At 39.0% G+C, this 23,433-nt stretch overlaps 1 protein-coding gene across 2 annotated transcripts; it reads left to right on the top strand.

The window, feature by feature from the left end:
* The first annotated feature begins 769 nt into the window (after positions 1 to 769).
* Positions 770 to 22,768, top strand: otud5a (OTU deubiquitinase 5a). 2 transcript variants are annotated; one of them, XM_057356580.1, is made up of 9 exons: positions 770 to 1,776; positions 2,346 to 2,436; positions 15,852 to 15,916; positions 16,014 to 16,170; positions 16,444 to 16,592; positions 18,608 to 18,793; positions 19,864 to 20,071; positions 20,304 to 20,420; positions 22,233 to 22,768. In XM_057356580.1, exons 1-9 carry the CDS (start codon positions 1,198 to 1,200, stop codon positions 22,352 to 22,354), a joined length of 1,674 nt encoding a protein of 557 aa, XP_057212563.1. In that variant the 5' UTR covers positions 770 to 1,197; the 3' UTR covers positions 22,355 to 22,768. The 2 variants fall into 2 exon arrangements, with proteins under 2 accessions (XP_057212563.1, XP_057212560.1); XM_057356577.1 differs by having other exon boundaries at positions 794 to 1,776; positions 2,343 to 2,436; positions 22,233 to 22,764.
* The last annotated feature ends 665 nt before the right edge of the window (positions 22,769 to 23,433 follow it).

The raw sequence follows: 23,433 nt of genomic DNA, 5'->3' as shown, positions 1-23,433 counted from the left end.
GGGAAATGATTCCATTTATTACCGTTCAGCTGCATCACACAATTTTCTGTCTAATAAAATCAATTCATTATGAAACGGTTCAGATGCATCATGGGGGAAATGTGATGTCTCTCATTTAAGCTATTAAATATACAAATGACATACAAATATACAAAGAGCATGAAATCCCTTTTCCTCAACGCAAAATGAGACTTGATGCTAATTGGACAGTTCACACATAAAATTGCAAATCCAGAAACACTTTATCATTGTAGGGGGTTTTCATGCCAAGGACCCCCAAATATGATAAACCTTTGGCGAGGGACCCCCTTTCTAAAATGCATTTCCATTTTTTGTATAAAGAAGTGTTTAAACTGCTAGACAACTTTTGCTGACGTTTGTTTCTCAAAAATGTTCTCAAACCCCTGTTCCAAAAGACACAATGCAGAGTGTATACTATGGTTAGCAAAGACTTATTTATGAATTGGTATAATGACACTTTATGATTCTGAAATGAGAAAAGGTGATTTTTTTGTGTGTTTTTTCATATAACGTGTAAGACTACCATATATAACATGCATGCAGTCTCAAATAGTATTTGGACACTCAAGTCACAATACTGAATCGACATTTCATCACAATATTAATATTACATCAAGTGACATTTATTTTAAAGAAAGATAACACAAGCACACTTTTGAGAATAACATTTGTCCAAAAAAATGTATATTGGTTTTAATTGAAAACAATTATTCAGTCCATATGCTCCCATAATAAACATGACCTGCTCTAGTAATACCAGGAGGGCAGTGGATCAGTGTTACTGAACAAACCAAACCAAACACATGCACCTGCTGAGATGAATGAATTAACAATTTAATGACTAATGTCCAAAAATAAAAAAAAGTCAAATAAAAACTGAGGTTCAAAAAACTGAGCCCAGCAGAGGAAGCAGAATGGAACGGAAGTGACGCGATCGTATCGTCATCCGTATGTTGATGTTTTGTGGCAACAGAAAAACTGAGGGACGGGAAGACGGTTTGTTTTTGTTCTGTTATCAGCCGTTTTTAACGGTAGAATCGCCTCGCGTTGAATTAAACACGCTCCGGGGTGACGGGAGCGATTTCGACGACGTCAAAGACGCTCGAGTCGGACGTTCAAACGCGTTAGGAGTCGTAAAAACGGAGGAAGCGTCACCCCTGACCCCCCTCCCCGAGCATGACGATCCTGCCGAAGAAGAAGCCGAGCTCGTCGGTCGGTGTGTCGGATCACCCCGACGACTCCGATCGCCGGACCGGCTCCGACCCGCACCAGCACTCCCACGGCGTCCGGCCGGGTACGAGGCCCAGGGCTTCTCCGCCGCCCTGGTCCTATCAAGCCGCTCCACCGGCGTCTAGAGAGGACAGGCGGAATGAATCTAGCGCCCGGCCGCAGCAGGCCTCTCCTCCGCCGGTGGGCGCCGGGTCCCCGGTCGGCCAGGGGGATGCGGGCGGTATGTCGTGCGTGTCCGGGGCTCGAGGCGAGCTGTCGAGCGGGGTGGGATGCGGAGGAGGGATGGGAGGGTGCTGTTCGGGGCCCGGGCTCAGTAAGAGGCGGAGACAGGCGACCTGCTCCGGTGGGGTAGCCGGTGGAGGGACCGGACCCGGGGCGTCGGGGGGAGGAAGCGGAGGCGGCGGTGGTGTTGGAGGAGGAGGGGGTTCCAGTCCCGAGCGGGAGGAAGGAGCCGGGTACAACAGCGAGGATGAGTATGAGAATGCTGCCAGACTACAGTCAGAGGACCCGGCCACAGTGGAACAGGTGTGTGATGAATGACGTCACCGGACAGCACGTTACGTCTTTATTTACATGCTTGACCCATTGTTAGCGTGCTGACATTGGTACAGACAGATAGATACAAAAAATGCATATTTAGATAAATGAAAAAGACAGACACAGTATCTCAGATAGACAATTAATTGAACAAACCAATTTATGTAGCTCAGTTGGTAGACCACTTACGTACAGCTTACTGTAAAAAAATGTGTACTATTATTACATTGTGCATTATTTCAGTACTTGTAATTAGAGGTAAAAAAATCAAATCTTTTTATGTAATGTAATAAGATGTGGAGTATCATTTATGGCTAGTCTAGACAAGTAGAATATTTCAGACATGATGTGGTTGGACAAAGAGCTTTAATCTACATAAAAAATGTGATGCTGTTCACTATTTACAGTCTATGTCTCGGTGTCTTCTTGACACAACATACGTGATTGCTTTTAGCAATAGTTTCGTCATAAAATGCCTGTCTGTTTATCCAGCACATGATTTTGAACACCTGCTGGTTTTGTTTTGAAATTCTGATGTTCTGCCTGTGTTACAGCAGGAACACTGGTTCGAAAAAGCGCTCGGGGAAAAGAAAGGATTCGTCATCAAAAAAATGAAGGAAGACGGTGCCTGCCTCTTCAGAGCTGTCGGTGGGTACATTAACCAACCACTGGTGCAAGATTGATTGAGTATATATGTTTACTCATATATGTCTCATATGTTTACATCAAATAGCCATCATCTGTTCTACAATCAGACCTGGTTTTTTATCTGTACGTCTTCTACAGACGGTTTCATCGGATACACGTGCCTGGCTAAAGTTAACTTACGGTCTGCGTTTGGTTATAAAGTAACTTATTTTATATTCAATTTATATTCATATTCATTTATATTTACATTTTATTGTATATTAATTGTATTAAAATAAATTAAAACTACTGAACAGTTATTGATTCTTTGCAGAGGTCTACCGGAAGTTAAGTTTGGGCCACATAACGTTTGTTTATGTTGTTGCCGCTAAAACCGTCTAAAGAAAAGTACAGTAAGCTATACCTAAAAATGTATGACTGTTAATGCACTGAATATCAATGCACTAACAGAATGTAAATGCACTAACAGAATATCAAAGCAAAATATATCTGCAAACAAATGGTCTGTTGATTCGTGATTTAATGCTGAATGTTCTGCTCAAAATGTGTGAAAAAGTTTTTTTTCCTTTTTGATATTGTGTTACTTAATGTAATGAAATTCATACATTTTTAAGGGTGACTTAAAATAGTTTTTTAATTCATAGCACTTTTTCTAATTTGCATTTTTCCAAAGCAGCTGTACAGAAAAAACATTGTGGAAACAGACAAGAAATATAGATTTAGTAATAAAATTTTTGCATAAAATTAGAAGTAAGGAAGGAAAAAAATAGGTACATTTTACAATACATTGCATTATAGAATACATCGTATTCTGTTGTGCATGAATAATACATGAATACTTATTTTATGAATAATTGTCCAAATAGTAAAAGTAATAGTCAGCCAAATATGTAATTAATTTGTTATTTAAACTGGACATTCCAGACTGTGTTGAGTTCATGAGAAACTACCAGAACATTCCTCTAGGTGGCGCTACTCATCTGCATATTTGTAGTGTTCTGCAGGCAGGTGCTCGAATCAAAACATGAAGTGCTGTGAGAGGGGACACCATACTGTGAAAGCTGTTGATGTTCTTTCACACGTTCATTTCAGCTTGTAAATGTGCAGATGAACTTTGTGTTTTGACCTCAAATCCTGACTCGAAATTTTCTTTTGTTTGTGTAACATTTAAGACAAATCATTTGAATTAAGACCAATACCAGTGTGTTTTGGTTAGCGGCATATACAGTATAAAAGCTGACTGTATAGTGTTACTATGACCTGTGCGATTGACCTATTTGTGTTGTGTTTTGAATGGATAGTGTTTCATCTCAACTTCTAGCAACTATATCCCAATATACCATATTTCAGTTGCATGAGCCGGATTTCCGCAAACCCTCATTCATGAATCATTCTGTATTACATTTTTCTTTCTCTGTTATCTTGCTTTGTTGCTTTTGTAATGTTTGTCACTTTCTGTTTCTCTCCAAGCTTATATTTCCAGGGCTTGACATTAAGCATTGTCATGTGGTTGTCCTTTGTCATATTACTTGTCCGAAGATAAAAAATGATATTTCATTTGAAGTGTCAATATAATTGTTTCGGATCCTGATTGGTCAAGTTCGCTTATAAGAGTTTTACCTAATGTCTGCTGCGGCCACCTACATGTGTTAATACTCTCCATGATTGTTATAGAACAAAGGCAAGCAGTAATTATTATTAATTACCCATAGTGTTTTTGCACATAGCACTGGTGTTAGAGAGGTTTTGTAGCACAGGCCAAACAGTTGCAGCACAAGTATAAAACATCTGTTGTCATCATTTAAAAAAATATGCAAGTGCAGTTCATCGCATGAATAGACAGGTAACTGACAAATGACATTAACGTTACATACAGATGGATAAATTAGGGCCATATCATTTTTAGTTTACCTAAATTTGTTTTATTTTTTCTAAGTTCTGTGTATTTCTTTTTTTTACTACACAATAGCGGTATATATGTCTATATAAATAACTGTAGTAGCACTGTTATTTTTCCCGTCGGGCAGGTAAAATTCTCTCTCACTTGCCCATACAAACAATATTCAGTTGTCCCGGACGAGCCCTGATTTCTTTCACGTGTTGAAGATTTGAAAGATTATTCAAAAAACGTGTAGCCAAACCTGTACACACAATCACACATCTATCTCGGGCCTTGTTTGAGATTTGTACAGGTTTCGTAAGACAGACATGTTATGTGCTGAGTCTGACCTAGCCTACTTGTAGCGTTCCCATCAGGGACACACTGCAGGTGTGAAACTATCCATCTCCAAACAATCGCTCGAGTCAAACAATCCACGTTATATAACTGCCCAAATGGTAAGGAGGCTGCGGCTTTGATTCTTTTGCGGCCTGTGTGATCTGGATATCTCAGGATTAGAATCTTGTTTTAGGGGGCGCTGTTGATTAACAGTCACTCATGTTCTTTCAGAAGTCTGAGTCCACTTGTGAAAATGCTTCATTTTTTTTAGTACAGATTTTTTATCACAAATGATGTTATTTGCGTAGCCATTTTAGTGAAAAACATAACTAAGAAATTTACATTTTAAGATTTCTTGAAGGACGTGCACAACAGCACGTCCAGAAGTTTGTGCAGAACTGATGATCCATGTTATCCCAGCATGATTTGAGAATCTTTGAAAGAGCATTTTGTGGGCTTTAATGGTTTTTGTAGAGATGTTCGCAGCGAATTCAATATAAATATTCTTGTTTGGTTATTGATGCATAGTGTTGATTTTTGAATATTCATTTTTCGTTTTATGAATCCAATTATAGGAATAGTTCACCTTCGAAATGAAAACTCGGTCATTATTTACACGCCCCCTTGTCATTTCAAACCTGCATGATTTTCTTCTGCAGACGTCAAAAGAAGATTTTTTGAAAAAATGTTGGTAACAGAAAACCGTTGGTCATCTTCGACTTGCATTGGTTTTGTGTCCATACAATAGAAGTGAATGGGGACCAAGGGTTTTCGGTTACAAACTTTTTTCAAAATATCTTCTTCTGAGTTTTCCAGACGAAAGAAAACCACACGGGTTTAAAATGACAACAGGGTGAGTAAATGTTGACAGAATGTTCATTTTGAAGGTGAACTATTCCTTTAAGTTTAAACAAACTAACGTTAAAGTGATAGTTCTGCCAAAACTGACAATTCTGTCATCATTTACACACCCTCTTGTCATTTTAAACCTGTATGACTTTCTTCTGCAGAACACAAACAGATATTTTAGAGAATGTTGATAACCGAACAGCAGTGCCCATTCAAGTGATACTTCACCCAAAAATGAAAATTCTGTCCTTCGAGTTGTTCCAAATCTGTATAAATGTCTTTGTTCCGATGAACACAGAGAAAGATATTTGGAAGAATGCTTATAACCAGACAGATTTTGCCCCCCATTGACTACCATAGTAGGAAAAAAACAATGGAAGTCAATAGTGCCCCAGAACTGTTTGCTGTCCTACATTCTTCAAAATGTCTTCTTTTGTGTTCATCAGAACAAAAACAATAATAATAAAGTAATTTTTCATACTATGGGAGTCAGTGGGGGGCAAAAAGTGAGTAAATGATGAAATTTTTGGGTGAAGTATCCCTTTCACTTCTATCGTATAGACGCAAAACCTAAGTCAATGGGACGTTGTTTGGTTACCAACATTCTTTGAAATATCTTTGTTCTGCAGAAGAAAGAACATCGTACAGCTTTGAATTGACCAGGTGAACTGTCCCTTTTAAACATGTTTTTTGCAACTCATTGTTTATCGGCGAATGGTTTGGTGTAGCAAGCTTCACTAACGAGAAGCACAACTTTTGAAGAATTGCATGAATTTTGCATGTCATTCTGAACCCTGAATGACTGCCTGAATGCTTTTTTCTTCATGTTGTAGTTCAGTTTGCCATATGCGGTGCAAGCTCTCCGCTCGCCCGAAGAGGCAAATGGCAGTAGGGTGAAGTCACATGTTCGTGCAGTGTTATGCAAATGATTTTCCAAGGTATTTTATCTCACAGGGGTTTATATCATCAGTGGTAGGGATATCAATGGTAATTTGCGGTAGCGTTATACAACACCAGTCTATAGATCGGCCACACCTGCTTATTCTTTATTGTTCTTTTCCTCATGTTACAATAATAGCGAACATCAAAACAAGGTGATCGGAAATTTGTGAATAGTATAGAGACCATACAATAACATAACATTTTTAGCTTTGTCTAGAATACAGCCCTAATCTCTCAGTGGTCTTTCTCTCAGTCATGTTGTTAAAGTGCATGCTGGGATGTTGCAGTATTGAATGAGTTCCCATGTACCCTGGGCGGCTTCTTTTCCTTTACAACCCTCTTAACTCATCCATTAAAAATATTTTAGTTCAACAAAGAAATTCATGCATAGAGTTTGCATTAGTCTGCTTAACTCAATTATTTAAGAACATGCAATTTATCAAAAGACGTCGGAGCCGATAGCCTTGTGGTTAGTGCTCCGACATATGGCGCAGTTGCGCTCCGGGCGACCCGAGTTTGAGTCCCGGCTCGTGGTCCTTTCCCGATCCCACCCCCCCCCTCACCCACTTCGTTTCTGTCTTCTCATCGTTACTGTACTGTAAATAAAGGCCAAAAAAATTAATCTTTAAAAAAAATTTTTTATCAAAAGACCTTAAAGTTATAGGAAACAGATGCAGCCACAGAAAAACTTAAGAGACCACTTTTGCCTTTTATCTGCATTTCTGTGTGTATTGTGGCAATTTCAGGCCAGCGTCTGTTTAATTATAACAGAAACAAATGTCAAAGTCTCCCAACAGCAATGTGAAAGACCGAAAGAATGCAAAGACGCATGAAAGTTGTGAAAAATCAGGCGTGTTCCATCATATATTCGTTTGATCCTACTGATCCTAAAGTACACGTAAAACATTAGAATTGTATTGTTTAAGCATGAATATGAACTTGTTTTCTTTGAAGTATTCAAGATCTGCAAACATTGCATCTTTTTTTGTTATTTTTGACCAGTTTGTCCCATTTACATTTTTTACAAACAAATGGAGATAAAAAACTTTTTTCATTTGTAATTTGGGAGAAACGTCACTAGTTCACAGAATGAAATAAAAGTGATTTATTTTACTTACACCGTGTCTACACCGGATGCAACAGGCGCGATGCGACATGGCAACCTGCTTGTTCTTAATGGATTTGTCGCGCAGCATTCGATTTGGATAAAATGTAACATTTTAATGGGTTCTAATGCGTGCGTTTCTAATGTCATTTGTCGTGTCGTTTCGTGTCGCGTCGCGCCGGTCTCATCCGGTGTAGACACGGTTTTAAACCTTTAAATAGTCAATTCAGACCTGTCTCTTAATTTGTTTCAGTGACTTTATGTTCTGTAAATTGTGTCCAAATGTTTAGCTGGATGACTAGAAATATTCATGAAGGATTTTAAAGTAATTTTATTAATAACGATCAGAATTATGTCTGACTGCTGCTCTGTTTGTCATGACTTTGACTGAAGTGCACGTAAAAAGATTATGCCATCAGGTCACATACTGCTTTCATTCAGTTTCTGATAAGATGACCCGTCACATTTCACAGCATCATAGGGTGTGCGTTTCATTTTTGCAGAATCCAGCACATATATCGACACACACGTAGGCACACCTGTGTCGTTGTTTTGGTAGTGAGAATTTTGCCATGTGTGGTTTCAGTTTTGGTATTACAAAGAAAAACTTTCGAAAGGTTTTGTGGTTTCGGGGACTGTTTGATTGGCCCAGGTTTAAAATCAAGCCCTCCGCCTACAACGTTCCTTTAAAAACAACAGTTGTAAAACCTGCTTTAGTGTGGTTTTATACGGCCATGTCATAATCATCAAAAACAGTTTTGTTATGAACACCTGAATGAAGTCTGAATCACCACATCCTTGATAGAAGCTTTCGGTATGGTATTCTGTCATTGTTGTGCAGGGTTTTGTGTCGGGAGAGTTTCTTTTGGAATGTGCTTTTTCTTTTCATAAGTGGGAAGTGGTGTCATGTGGACGGCCCCAGCCCTGGCTCCCAGCATTTGTTCTCATTTCCAGTGCTGTTCTGCTGGTTATTCAGAGCACCGTCCCTCTCTCAAGCTCGACCTGGTCTCTGGTGGATAAGGTAGTATTTGGCAGCGTTACTGGCGCACACACTTGAAAGTGGGGTGACCTGACCCAGCCAACTAAACAAACTCTATTTAGCCATATATAGAAACTCTTGACACTCGATATACCCTGAATTGTTTGATACAGATTACCTGGTAAAAAGGGCAAATTCTTGGATTGTAATGATTTTGTGTTTGATGATCAATTTATCAATCAGCTTACTTGTCCATTTTGTGGTGTTAACATTTTGCTTTGAATAAAATATTAGCATTGAAATAAAAAATAACCACACATAATTTAAATTCTATAGCTAGTAAAGAATATTTTAATATACCTATTTATATAAATATAGCAATACTTATAATTATGTTAATAAATAAATATATTGCTGATGTCCTTCTGAAACCTTGTATCTCCATATTTCGTGATTTTTATTTTTTAAATAATTTTTAGTATTAAAAAGTGCTTGTCAACTTTGACAAATGTAATCATTTAAAAAGTACTCTGTTAAAAATGGCCAATTTGGATATGCATGGTTTCAGAAGGACAGAGACTATTTGAAATATGTACTGTATAGGTTGTATTTGCTAACATGAACTTACAATAAATGATACTTCTACAGCATTTATTCATTTTAGTATATGTTAATTTCAACATTTACAAGAATTTGGAGATGTTGACATTTGTTAATGCACAATGAACTTACATGAACTACTGCAATGGCGTTTGGCATTGACTAAGAGTACAAAAGATTACTAAATGCTAAAAAACAATCTTGCTCAAAGCATTTGCTAATGTTTACGATATTGTCAAGTGTTACCTTACCGATATTTTAAAGTGGATTTTGTAAGTGGAGAAATCGTTATTCGTGGCCCTTTCTAAAAAGCCCACTATCAAGGATCGTCGTGTTCCTGTTTCGTTGTCCGCTAGGTGAAAATCAAGTCAAGATTGTGCCAAGACCAGACTAACCAATGACTTGGAACCTGTTTATGAAAATCCACAGCGTATGCAAATCACATTCCAGTGTAAGCCCGGCTTATTTTCCCCTGCACGCACCGACTGCAGGTTTTTTCCAACAAAGCAGCCCGTGCCCTGTCGTGAACCTGGAACAGACAGCTGGGCTGCATTCCTCTCGTTTCGCTGTTCGTCATCTTGTTGTGATTGTAGGGCGCATGCTACGAATGCCATAACATGATTTGACGGAGTGGCACATGCGGGCCGGTCTTAAAGCGAAGGTGTTGACCAAATTCCTCTCTGGCACCTCCACACCTTGCCCTTGGGTACTTAAACTTGAAAAACAATTGGTTGACCGTAAGAGGAAAGTTTTCTTTGAAAAAGAAAGTGTATAAAAAAATCAAGTGTCAACTGTCAATTATAAAGGATGGTTACATTTACTACATTCTGATTGGATAATCAGCGATTTAAACTTTTTGATTGATTTTAGTGCTTAGTTAATTGGCATCTGCAAACTGCAGGGTGATGAACAGGGTATTTAGTCGTGGAATGTTGTTTTCTGATCATTAATGATCAATATAGTGTCAAGCTTTATTTGAAAGTCTTTCTTGAAATTGTTCATTTTACATGCGTGTAGTTGGCAGATTAGTATTTATCCAAAGACAAGCTGTGCATTTGTTTCTGTACGTGTCTTCTCTGATGTGTCTTTTCTCGAAGAAAATAATGGTAAAATGTGCATCCCTTGTAAGTTACATAAATCTTAAGATCAATCACTAGCCGGTCAACATTCTAGATTAGTGGGGTTCTGTTGGATAATAAGGTAAGTGTCTGTGTGTTGAGGAAGCAGAGGCCAGCTGTTGTTGCTATCTACCTGTCTTAGGTTTTTTATTGGTCCAGAATGATGTTTTACTCCTTGACATCTTGTACTGTGGCTTTGTGGCAAACACGAGCCAAAGTTTGAAGCCATGCTGGAATCAAGGGTTACACATAGATTCCTTGTCATTACATTGATCAACTTCTGCTAGGACAGGAAAGCACAGATTACAACACCAGAGCTGTTCACATAACATCTTAACGTTTTAGGGCATAGTTTCAGTAAAATGGGAAATGGAATAGAACTGAAGGATGTTGACTAGTTAGATCCGACGTGAACCGGTCAAAATGACGTGTACTTCTACTTTTGCATATTTCGGTGTCTGGATTGATTTTAAAGGAAATTTAAAGGGATACTTCTCCCAAAAATGAAAATTCTGTGAAGAATTACTCTTCTCAAGTTGTTCCAAGCCTGTATAATATCTTTGACATCGTTGACTACCGTGGTAGGAAGAATACAAATGGAAGTCAAATTCTTCAAGTTCCTAAATTCTTCAAAATATCTCATTTTGTTTTTAATAATTTTCTCATTATTATACTATATTTTTTCCTACTAAGGTAGTCAATGATGTCCCAGAAATGACAGTTGCTGACATTTTCCCAAATATCTTTCTTAGTGTTCATCAGAGCAAAGAAATTTATACAGATTTGGAACAACTTGAGGGTGAGTAAATGATGACAGAATTTTCATTTTTGGGTGAAGGATCCCTTTTAGGAGAAATTCGATTTTTACAGCTTTTTGGTTGATATCACTATAGATCCAGAATAGCCAACACTCTTAATAATGCCCATTTAACCTAACATAGACTTGGACCTGATGACAGACGTTGATTGTGATAAGACCGTCTGCACCCTTTCGCATAGTTTTCTAGTTTCTTGCTCATAAGTGACTCGTGAACTTTGGCACATCTGGAGTACGTACTGCCTTTCTCTTTAAAAAGAAGACTTTTTCGAAGCCTTTCACCTAGACACCACCACGACCACATTTGGCTTATTTTGATGATGAAAAGCCCATAATGGTCGACTCCTGGCAACGTCTCTTACAAAACTGTCTGTTGACGAAATAGTTTAGACCCATAAGTCTGGAGTTTACGCCAGAGCGTGAACTCGAAAGTACAGCGGGCCTCCTGGATTTGCACGTATTGTGCCAGTAGACACGTCTGCAAGACGGCGTGCCCGGCTGCAGTGATGTCTTGTGAGCTTGAACGAGTGATTCAGAGGCCGGGGGTTCCAGCATGTCTTTCTAGGGCAATAGGAAACTCTGTCTTACTCAACGCTCTCATGATCAGCGAATGCTTTTGCTGGCACAATCGTAGGACACTGCAGACCAATGAATTAAACATTTTTTGAACTATAACTAGACTTCTTTAGCAGGAGAAAGCAAACAGTACACTTTGAAAGTACAGTTGTGATTCGACCCCGCAAATCAATACACATTGGTCTATTTGATCATAATCTCAAATGCATAGTCTAATGAGAGAACAGTGATGAATGAAGACGTGGATAAGGCCGTTGAGTAGAGTTACCTTTGAATCTGTTGTGACTCTGTTTGTTTAGACTGCAGGATCGATTTACTTGTTTGTAAGGAGTATTTACTGATCAGGCGGGTCGAGGTGGACGTGTCCTGTCAGATGTCAGAAGCACATAGTAATGGAGGTCAGAGTGCTGACCTCGGAGCGTTCTGGATGAACTCATGTTCCACACGGTCACACTTGGAGGAAGAGCGCCAAGCATAAACGCAGCAGTTGAACTATTTTAAGTGATTAGTGTCACCTTATGTTTAGTATTATTTGATGTGTTTTAGCACTTTTTATGTCCGATATTAGTTTTTCTTATCTTTTATGAAAGCTATGTAAGTGCAACTTGTTTGCCGTGGTAAAACTGTAATGCACAGCATCTTTTGGTTCGTTGCTTTTATAATACACTTACACAAAATACATTGTGGTCTTAATGGGGTATCGCAAGACCACTTGATATATTGCTTATATTTAGCTTTTTTCGAATGCAATACAGCATTACAAATGAATGAGCTTTTTTAGGTTCCGTGTGTCCCCCGACTTTAGTAAGAAGCATGCACTTAAGCTGGCATGGTCTTCACAAAATTGCGCAAAAACTATTGACCCAAGATTTCCAAACCCATTTTTTTCTTGTGAGATTTTTTTTCTTAAGCAAGAAAATGCTTCATTTTGTACACAGGATTTAACATGGTATCACAATTTTGCTTACATTTGATAAGTGACCTTTAAATATTAAAATGGCACGGGATCTTTAATTACATCTTTGTTTAAATCTGTTTTAGGGTTAAATGGGTAAAAATTCTAGATGTTTAATGTGGCCGCAAACGTTTGGATCCAACCGTACATGCGTGTTATTATGCCTAGTTTTCCTCATAGCCTGCTGTTGGCTGTTGTCTCATGATAGGTTTCCTTCTGCAGAAATATGCAAATGATGCTTCCAAACTCATTAAGCGTGCAGGAAGTGTTCCCGGGAAATATGAGCGAATAGATTCTTTTAACTAATATAATTGTGGCTTTGCTTTTCGAGGATAAACCTTATCAATGGCCCCCAGACCACCAGTGTAGGTGTGAACTCTGTCTTCCCCTCCGTAAATGAAATTTGGACACGCCCCTTTCTTAGAAGTAAGCTCTCTGGTTACCATCGAGACGCTATCTGCGGCCTACATTAGTGGAAGCACGCTTGTGGTTTTGTTTTTGCTCGGTGGACCTCTGCTCTTCTCTTTTCTCAAGAATTCTATCAGCGCTATCGGCTTTTCATGGTAGACCTGCCCAGCGAATGTCTATTCCGCTTTTTTGTTGTTGACTTCTCATCAAGTCATCCGCTGCGACCAGAAAGGTCAACCGCCCATTTTTGGTATTGAGCAACTTACTTTTGCTGGGTGACCAGATGTGCATGTCAACGCTATGAGCGGTATCGCTGCGGTGGGCTTTTCTGTGTTTTTTTCCTGCAGCTATGACAGTAATGTCTGCCTCTTCTGGGGAGGGGTCAGCTTGGAAACCCTAGTCTCATGGGCGATGCAAATTTTCTCTATTTAGTCTATCAAACCAACATCGGTGTGGAAAGAAAGTCATTTATTCCACAAAAAGTTAGTGGCGCTTGCAAAAACAATCCCATAGACTTGCAGGAAGGACCTAAATATATAGAGACCAAAATATAACAACTCTTGAATTAGGAAAAACACGTTTTGGAAAACCCCTAATGCACGTTAGGTCAACAAACATTCATCTCAGGAAACACATGTGCAGTAAAGCCTGTGCATTAAGACTCTTTCATGGCCCACATGACAGCACCACCAAACTAAAACTGTTTGTTATTCAAATTCAGGTCGAAATCAGGAAAGAAACGAAGGCAGTGTTTATTAACATGTATGAGTCAGAAACATGCAAATGGAGTTGAGGGGAATCCCTGATTTTCCCCCAAAGCGCCCACTGAAGATCCATGTTCACGCTGCTGTTATGAATGGTAAGGGCAAGACAAGATGGAAAATACACACAACAGGTCCAGATGGGGAACCAAAAACAAACTCAACTTTCGGCACCTACATGTGACCTGCGGACTGCTGTTTGTCTTAACTCTAAAAATAAATGGGCTTTTTCAATCCACGAGTGGTTCAAATATGGACATTTGCTAGGTTAGTTTAAACCAACGGTTTGGTTTCTCCATATTTTACCCAACTATTGGTTGAAACAACGCAGCATTTTAGTGTGTTGAAGTGCATGCCACTTTTTTTTTTCTTTTCTTTTCTTTTTGTTGTTGTTGGTGTGTTTGACCTATTCACAACAGTTGAAAAGACTTCAGGAAACCTTTTTTTGGTACCACTTTACACTACGGTTCACTTCAATAAGCTGAATAACAATGAACTAGGCCAACGTATATAACTTTTCTTATATTTTTGTATAAATCTTTTTTTAGGGAGTTTTGCATCTGCGTATAGACGGTTTTAGCGGCAACAACATAAACAAACGTTACCTTCTTCAGGTAGACGTCCGCTAAGATCAATAACTGTTGAGTAGTTTCATTTAATTCAATACAATTGATATGCAATTAAATGTTAATATGAATTATTATTCATATAAATGAAATTGTTGTATTAAAACCAAACACAGACTGGAAGTCAACTTGGAGCCTGCAGATGAACACGCTTTTAGCTCGCGGCGTTTAGCCTCACATTTTTCCACGCGGCTTCCAAAAGCAAATTTACACAAACAACAAACAAACATTCAAAGTCACATCTATAGCTAACAGCGTGAACCTGCCAGAAAATGCAAACCATAGTTTGTGTAGAGAACAGAACGGCGTGCTCCTTCAAACCCCTATCAAATACATTTTCTAAGAAACACAGTGTTCAGTCATTGCTGTAATGCGTGTTGCAGAGAATAATTGCAATAATAAAATCATCTTGGCGCTTGTTTTTTGTGACACTTTTGCTGCGGCGTATTCTATCAGCCATTTGGTTTAGTCTCTGAACCTGAAGTTACTATTTCTTCTTCCTTCCAACAAAGCTTTCCATCGTATCAGATAACTAAATGCGGGTTTATGGGGCCTCTTCGCAGAACTCAAAGCGTCTTTAAATAAAGCAGTTGCACCTGAATAGATGTGTTTGGTCTGAACTGTTATGTAGACCTTTTTTAAGCGCGGCAAAAGGCAACTTCCTTAGTATCTTCGTAAGTGTCACAACAGAAGTGGGCCAATGCTGCGAAAGAGGAAATTGACTAAGAGATTCTGAGAATCTTTGCGGGGAATGATCATGTGACTAGCCGGAATGCGCTTTGAGGCTGCGGTTCATTTGCATATTGCCGCTTTTGGGAGGAAAAGGTGTCGCCTCGGAGAGCAGCTCATACACCCGTTTGTTTACATCTGGGCCCCTGGTTTTGTTTTTGAGTCATATCTGGCACATAAATGAGTATGAAAAAGCCCGCCAAAAGTTCTGAGCCGTGCAAGCATGCATAACAGTATATGCCTTTTATCAGACCCCTTAGACTCTACGATAAAAAAAATGATTTGTGTATTTCATGCATTAGTGAGAACTAACATGTCCGTGTCCTCTGTAAGCTTTTCTTTTTAATTCTATTCTATTCAATAAATTATTATTGGTATGAATGCAACGAGTGCAATAAAAAATTCTTTGCTGTGGTGTGAAATTATTTTGTGCAAAGATCATAGTGTGTTTATTGCTACATGCATACATGAATAAAAAACTACATTTGTGTTCATTATATGGTCCAAAGAAAACTTAACTAGACTTAAACGCCATTAAATGCTAAAAGCATCGTTTTGTGTTTATTTCTACTTTACTCTGAAAATGTAATTACGTTGTTGTATATTTTATGGTCTGAGGATAAAGACTTTAAGATAAATGCGTGTTTTTTTAACTACAGTTAAACAACAATAATATTGTACATTTGCAATAATAATTGCATAAAAAACATCGATATCTTCTGTTTTCTGCAGCTGATCAAGTTTACGGAGACCAAGATATGCACGAAGTCGTCCGCAAACATTGCATGGATTACTTGGTATGTGATGTTTCCTCCAACATTACCTAAACCTTATGATGACTTTTTAAAAAAGGATCTTTTATGCATTTGTGCTTTTTGTCATGTTTTACTTTAGACGAAAAACGCAGACTACTTCTCAAACTATGTCACGGAGGACTTCACTACATACATCAACAGAAAGAGGAAGAACAACTGTCATGGGAACCACATTGAGATGCAGGCCATGGCGGAGATGTACAATCGTCCAGTGGAAGTTTATCAGTACGGCACAGGTGAGCGCTGCACGCATATTATAGTACATTATATTTGTAATGGATTTCATTTGTTTTGCAGACTTTTTGATGCAAATTGTTGCAGTCCTGCAGACATGTTTTAAGATGAAATAAAAAGCTGACGTAGCCGCATGCAACATTTTTTTTTTTGTGCATTTAACAGGCCTTAGCTGCATGAAGTTGTCATGAAGTTAGTGTTTTACTGATTAGTCTTGACAACAAATCTGTTGATAAAAAAATTGGTCTATACAAAATTACAATGTTCTCTTTTAGAACCAATCAACACGTTCCATGGCATCCATCAAAATAACGACGAACCAATCAGAGTTAGTTACCACAGAAACATTCATTACAACTCGGTGGTGAACCCCAACAAAGCCACGATTGGAGTTGGGCTCGGACTTCCAGCTTTCAAACCAGGGGTGGGTACCTGTGACATGCACTTCGCTGCCTGTTTGACTTTTATAACCTGTTTTCAGAGTTACACAGAATGCTTAATGAAGTTAAGAAATATATGTGCACTAAATTCGTGCACAGTAAGAACACTAACAAGTAATTTAATTTGAGTTTTCTGTTGACTCTTACTCTATTAAACAACATAAGCTTCACAGTTAGACTTCTCGTACGTTAAACTGACCCTTAGCTGAGAGGAAGTCTTTTTTATAAGTGTGTCATTTAAGTGAGAATAGCTGACGGTGATTCGTGACTGCGGTGTATTTTCAGTGTTAATTTGCTCTGGTTGACCTCGCTGAACTCGACTGCTTCGAAACACTTTGGTGTTACTATTGTGTATGTGAATACCGTCACGCACACCTCCGTCTGTCTCTGCAAGAACCCCAGCAGAACTCACGTTTGTTTACTTGTTTACATTTTAGTTGATTGCCTACATGAATGCTTTATAATACAGTCTCTCATATGTGAAGTGAAATCTTTGTGGTTTTGTGAATTGGGAAGTCCATTAAAAATGGCATCCTGCCTCCCGTTCGCTCAGAGCCCGGCTGCGCCGTCAGCTGTTCCGGTCTCTGTGGCTTTGATGACAACTCCAAAACTCAAAGAGACGACAAAGTGTGACCTGCAGTGTCCCATTTCCCAGATTGCCCTGCTGGAGGAGGGGGGACACATTCCACACGTCTGTGGTTTTTGGGGAGGCCCTATTAACAGCACACTGTTTTGTTTTGTTTGTTTATTTGTTGATCATTTAGGCAGAGCAGCATCAAAGACTGCAAAATTGAAACACAGAGTGTGTACGTACTGGGGACTTTGACTAAGAGAAAGCACGGATGTGATTATTTCCGTTATTTCTCTTCAAGCAACGTGTGGATTAATAGCTTGGTGATGTTTTCCGTTAATACACCGCCGCCAAATAGAAACAAGACTACTGCTTAGAACCGAAACTGCTTTTTACATTTACAAGCATGTGGGAGAGAGACATAGAGAAAACATTGCTTAACGATACTCTATTTTTATTTGTAATTCAGATGAATGTATGATTTGTAGAAAACATCGAAGAAGACCAAAACTGAATGATAAAATACTGAATGGTGATGGCACACTGGCCATGAGAGGTTTAATGAGATGTATCTGGCACTCGATGTGTGACAGCAGGTCTTATCATCCAAGCACTCCCCCATATTACATTCTTTGACTGTATTGTAACAATCTGTGTGTCCAAATGAAGAATAGACCAGAAGGACAGTGTACTGAGAACATGGGCATATTGTTCCAGATCAGAAGATGAGGTATGTCCCTCTTACAGATAGAAAAGAGGACAGTGAGAACAAAGAGAGTAAGAAAAGACACAAAAAATCAGTGGACGAATGCAAACGGCCCTATTTATGCTACACTGTTATCATCAAACCTTCCTAACCAGTTTAATATATACAGCTGCAGTTTTTTGAGGGGACGGCAAATTTACAGTGTTATACAAGCTGTACACTTACTACTTTACATTGTAGCAAAGTGTCGTTTCTTCAGTGTTGTCACATGAAAAGATATTATAAAATATTTACAAAAATGTGAGGGGTGTACTCACTTCTGTGAGATACTGTACATTTTGTAAAAAAAAAAAGATTCCGGTCCTAGATTATGATCGGTTTATTTAGCACTCCATCTTTAATAAAATGCACAATGTAGTAACAGCTACGACACAAAAACATCAAAGCCTATCCAAACCATGTATTAACCTTGCTTGCCGTGCATGCACAGCATGGTCTGGGAAAACATCTCAAAAATGTGCATTTTAAAAATGTTTGCTGAATTTGCACATAGACTACCAATGCTTGGGCTTTTCTTACAAGTTCAGTCCACTTTCAGAGGCCTATAAATAACATTTCAGACGCAGTGAGAAGCTTCAGGGTAAAGCATTCTCACCTGCTGCCTCAAGGGGAACGCAAGGGGACTTATAACCTTTTCTGTCTATCTCTCGCTCTCTGAGCAGTTTGCAGACCAGTCACTTATGAAGAATGCCATTAAAACGTCAGAAGAATCCTGGATTGAGCAACAGATGCTGGAGGACAAAAAACGGGCCACGGATTGGGAGGCGACCAATGAGGCCATAGAGGAGCAAGTGGCCAGAGAGTCTTACTTACAGTGGCTTAGAGACCAAGAGAAACAGGCGCGACAGGTGTGGAAATGCCAGCAGCTTTTCAAACTCTAATCCTGCCTAACTAATACAACTGTATATAAATCTTAATACAGTGAGAATCTTTCGAGAGACTGAAAACAAATTGCACATTTAAAAGCAGTCCTTGAGTTGATGTGTCATAATTGCATCAATTAGAGCAGCTTTAATACAGATTTTAAAGCCTGTTCTGTCATGCAAAACACTTTACTAGGAGATTGAATTTGTTGACATTAATGCATTAGGTATCATGAACTAACAATGAACAACACATGCTGAACAACGCACGTGCGCTTGTCATCAAATGTTTATTACTACTGTTTAATATAAACCATGAGGTCTCTCGGTTATTTCTAGACATCACTGAGATTAAATGGAGAGCAAATTGAAACTTGCTTGCACCTTTTTATCTCAGATGTTTCTCTTGAGAAGAACAGTCAGAAATCTCACAAATGTTTCAGAAGAGATCTCAACAATGTCACAAACTGATATTGAACAGTCAATATTATTGAACATCTCAAACTCAACCATTTCTCATAAAATGTACCCAAATTCTGATTACTCGATACAATATACCTCCATACTCTTCGTGGATTCAAACAAATTCTCCAGAGAAACATCTGAGACAAATTTGATACTTAAACAAAACACAACTGAGAATCCCCAGAGCTATGAAAGAGCAACCTCTGAGCGATAAAAACTTTCTCTGTGCACATGGCTTGATATTGAAAGTCACACATCTCATGGTGAACGCTGTGTTGGTTAAGATGCGCATACCTATAGGATTCTGTTTTATTTAATATCACGTGGTTTGCGTCTTCACACTTAAAACCAACTGTCAAGAAGACCCTTGTTAAAAGAAACAATAGGTCTTCTTATAAATCAGCCGTGCAGCAAAACAAAAGAGAAAGTGTTAAAGATGAACAAGCATTATACGTATATATAAATGTGTTACGTGAGCATGTTGAGTGTTTTGAATGACCAGTACAGGTGTTCAGGTACAAAGCAAATTCAATGTTGGAAGAGTCTGATGCCAGTTAATTTGTGAATGAACGAATGTTTCGTTTTGTCAGCCTCGTAAGGCCAGCGCGACGTGCAGCTCCGCCACGGCCGCAGCCTCCAGTGGTTTGGAAGAATGGAATGCACGATCCCCGCGGCAACGCAGCTCCGCCCCCTCTCCTGAGATTCCAGATCCTTTGCACTCAGACACAACCGCTAAACCGCCCTCTCCGGCCGGAGCGGCCCATGCGTTATCCAAACCCCCATCGCCATGCACACCAGGTCTCTTATCTGCGTTTCATAATGAGTTTTACTGTATGACGCATTTCCTCTATGGATGCCACTATGCAGCCTGAATGTAAACTCTGTATGTCCCACAGCGTTTATAGATACTTATATTAATTCTTTTAGCAAACGCTTTTATAAATACAAGCGAAATAAGATAATAGATCTATTTAAAACTGCTTCAGCGGAAGCTAGGAAACTAAATCTTTGAACTTTGAACTCTCTTTAGGTCCCAGTAGCCAGGCTTGTGTTGGACCAGACAGACCCACCTCATCCTCCCTGGTATCATTGTATCCCGCACTGGGTTATCGGGCCATTATGCAAGAGATGTCCCCTACTGCTTTTGGTGAGGAAGTTATACCGTCTGCCTGCGTCATTGTTGAGGAATTTAGGAATGTTTAAAATGGTTCTCTCTCATATCTCTGATTCATCTATGATGTTATGCCTGCGGCATGGTTATTGTTGTTAACTATAACTATTGTGAAGATAAAAAGTAAAAGTATACATTTTTGTTGACAATCCGAAAATGTAAATGGGAGTTTAAAAAGGTGATCTGAACTTATGCTATAAATGTACTTAAACCACAAAGCAAAAACCAAACTTTTCAGAGGGTATATTCATCATTTTTGTTTTGGTAAATGTAATTGATGCAGAAAAATCTGACTTAAGTTTCTGATAAAATGTAGTATGTGTTATAGGTATGGAACAATTTGCGCTATGTTAGTTAGTTAGTTGTTGTTTCAAGAGACTCAAGGACCCTCTAGTTCAGTGGTTCTCAAACTTTTTCGTTGTAAGACCCCCTTTGTGTTAAGTGCATCGCTTTGCGGCCCCCATATAAAGACGTATAATCTTAAACTTAGAATTTTAATTAAACCAAAAACATTCAGTTATACAATGCTGGAACCTCAATTCTTTTGGTTGGTGGTGTCATTTTTCTGATGTTTGATTGCATAAAATCTATGATAAATTTCTATATTTCATGAAATGCCACAAAATCTGTGGCCCCCCTGGATCCATCTTGGGGGCCACGGTCCCCAGTTTGAGAACCACTGCTCTAGTCAGACTCTGGACCCACAGTATAAAAAGGTTTAAGAGTAAAAAAATCTTCAGATTTTTAAGGTCCTACTTTGGTTTATCAGCCTACTCTGATCTGATTGGTCAGATGGTCTTGTCTGCTGTGATTGGTCTACCGCGTACAGCATCGCAGTGTCGCAAATTTTGAGAACGTAGGCGGGCATTACACCGAGTGACGCAAATCTGACACGGAACTGAAATTAAAACTGCAGACGACTCGTTCGTGGGATTCAGAGTCACCTCCTTTTTTCCCCCAAGCCAGACTGCTTACACTCACACACAGCAACATTACACACCGCATGAAATGTCATTTTAAGGACATTGTAATAGTTACTTTTTAAAGTAACACTTTCAGAAACACCATGTTAAACTGGTTTGTTAGAGGAGTACTAAATGTACATGTTTTAAAACTAAAGTATACCTGAAACTAATTCGAAAGGGTTCGCATATACGTTCAAAAATACAAAGTAAACAAATAGGATTGACCCACCTATAAAACTCGAACAATTTTCATCACATTTATTTCATATCCCTCCTGTGTGATTCAGTGTGCAACTGTGTGAAATTCATCCAGTAAATATTGTGTGTAAATCACTCAATTAGTTGCACGTGTGTCGTTGTTATGAACTGTTAAATACACTTGATAGCAGTTGAGTATCGGCACACCCCGGCTACTGTTGACATCAGTTGTGTTTTGTTTTGGATTTGGGAAGGTGCAAAGAGGGAGTGAATGGCTTCAATTTATCCCGCTCTTGTGGGATTGTTACACAAATGTGAATTGTTAAAGGTGAAGCGTTTAATTTTGTGCAACGAGCAGCACCGAACAGACGTGCAAAAGTAATGACTGTTTTCAAACAGATTTCTGTAGCACTCCCCCCCTGCCATTAGCCAACCAAACAGACCATCCCACCTCAAACTTAAGCCATCGGTTGAGCCAATGTTTTTATACCAGGCTCAAACAAACAGTCATGTTTTGAAAGCACCACAGTGTTACAGTTTTTAAAGTGGTAGCCATATTTACATCACATAGTCCATGGTTACATCAGTGTGGTCAGAACATCTTGTTTCTTTTGTTTTGCAACAGGTCTTACAGACTGGGAAGACGATGAGATATTGGCTTCCGTTTTGGCAGTGTCACAACAGGAATACCTCGAAAGCATGAAGAAAAACGCCATGCATAGAGAACCTTCCCCGGACAGCAGTTGATAAAGGACGGTTCAGCCTCCATCTGCTCTCTCTCCCTATCACGAAGAAGGCAGATTAATGGGAATCAACCCGATCACATTCTATCCATCATCATGCAATCCGCACCGTCTTCCCTCTTCTTCTCCATTCTTCATCCATCTATCCATTCATCGCTCCATCACTGGCCCCAGTCATCGAAACGTAATGTCCCATTGTTGTGATCCATGCCTTACCACTCCTTTCTTTCTTATGCCATTCGCGCCATCTTTGGACTTCTTAGGTGCATGACTGATATCATTATAGAAGACATGGGAAAACGAAAAGAGATTGAAAAAGTCATACTTTATCCTCTTAATAATTGATTAATATAATCTTGTTTTATTTTATTTTCTTGTTTGGGATGAAAATACTCTTTTGTTCCTTGGAATAAAAAAGGAGAACTTTCTGAAGAAACGTAAATGGTTGTTGGTGTTTTATTTTGATGTGGAACGACATACTTTATTTGGGAATAAAACAGAGAGGTCTTGAATGCATGTTTTCACTTCTGTGTATCAAAATATCTTTAGCACGATCTGACCTGATATCGCCATGGTGAGGCATTATCAAACACCATCGCTCAGCTAATAAAAGTTCCGTTTTTCTTGGTAGAACATGAAGATGGAGATTACTGACTCACAAACCACATTAGATGACGCTGACCTGGGACAGTCCCAAAAGCGCCGTGCAAAATAAAGCATGAGTCATTAAAACGTTTTCAGACTGCTCGAAAATAGTTTCATGTGCTAAAATCTGTTTATTAATACTGATATATCGCTGATCTTTCAGATGCACACATTAGATATTATTTAAATTTAAAATTCAAGCATGCACAAAATCCGCGCGCCGCGCGCTCGCTCGGTTGGACGTTGTGAAGGCGGTAAACTAAAGTTCTTAGAATTTTAACCGCATTTTATCAATATTCATAGATTAAATGTTGCACCTCTCTGATTGGTTCCCAGTTCAAAACATCCCAAGCGTGTCGCCCGCGATTGGCTGCGTTCGTCAGAGTGGGCGTGTTTACACACGTACACTTACAACATCAACAAACTCGCGAGGCTGAC

The sequence above is a fragment of the Triplophysa rosa genome, linkage group LG17, assembly GCF_024868665.1.
Source record: "Triplophysa rosa linkage group LG17, Trosa_1v2, whole genome shotgun sequence".
Taxonomy (NCBI): domain Eukaryota; kingdom Metazoa; phylum Chordata; class Actinopteri; order Cypriniformes; family Nemacheilidae; genus Triplophysa; species Triplophysa rosa.
The sequence above is the reverse complement of the archived record's forward strand: the minus strand, read 5'-3'. Positions and strand labels throughout refer to the sequence as shown.

What these genes read in the sequence shown, in the direction of transcription:
- otud5a (XM_057356577.1), top strand. Translation starts at nt 1,198, where the DNA reads ATGACGATCCTGCCGAAGAAGAAGCCGAGCTCGTCGGTCGGTGTGTCG. An exon ending in AAGAGAAACAGGCGCGACAG is followed by an intron (nt 18,794 to 19,863) that starts GTGTGGAAATGC and finishes TCGTTTTGTCAG; the next exon opens with CCTCGTAAGGCCAGCGCGAC. An exon ending in CCCATCGCCATGCACACCAG is followed by an intron (nt 20,072 to 20,303) that starts GTCTCTTATCTG and finishes AACTCTCTTTAG; the next exon opens with GTCCCAGTAGCCAGGCTTGT.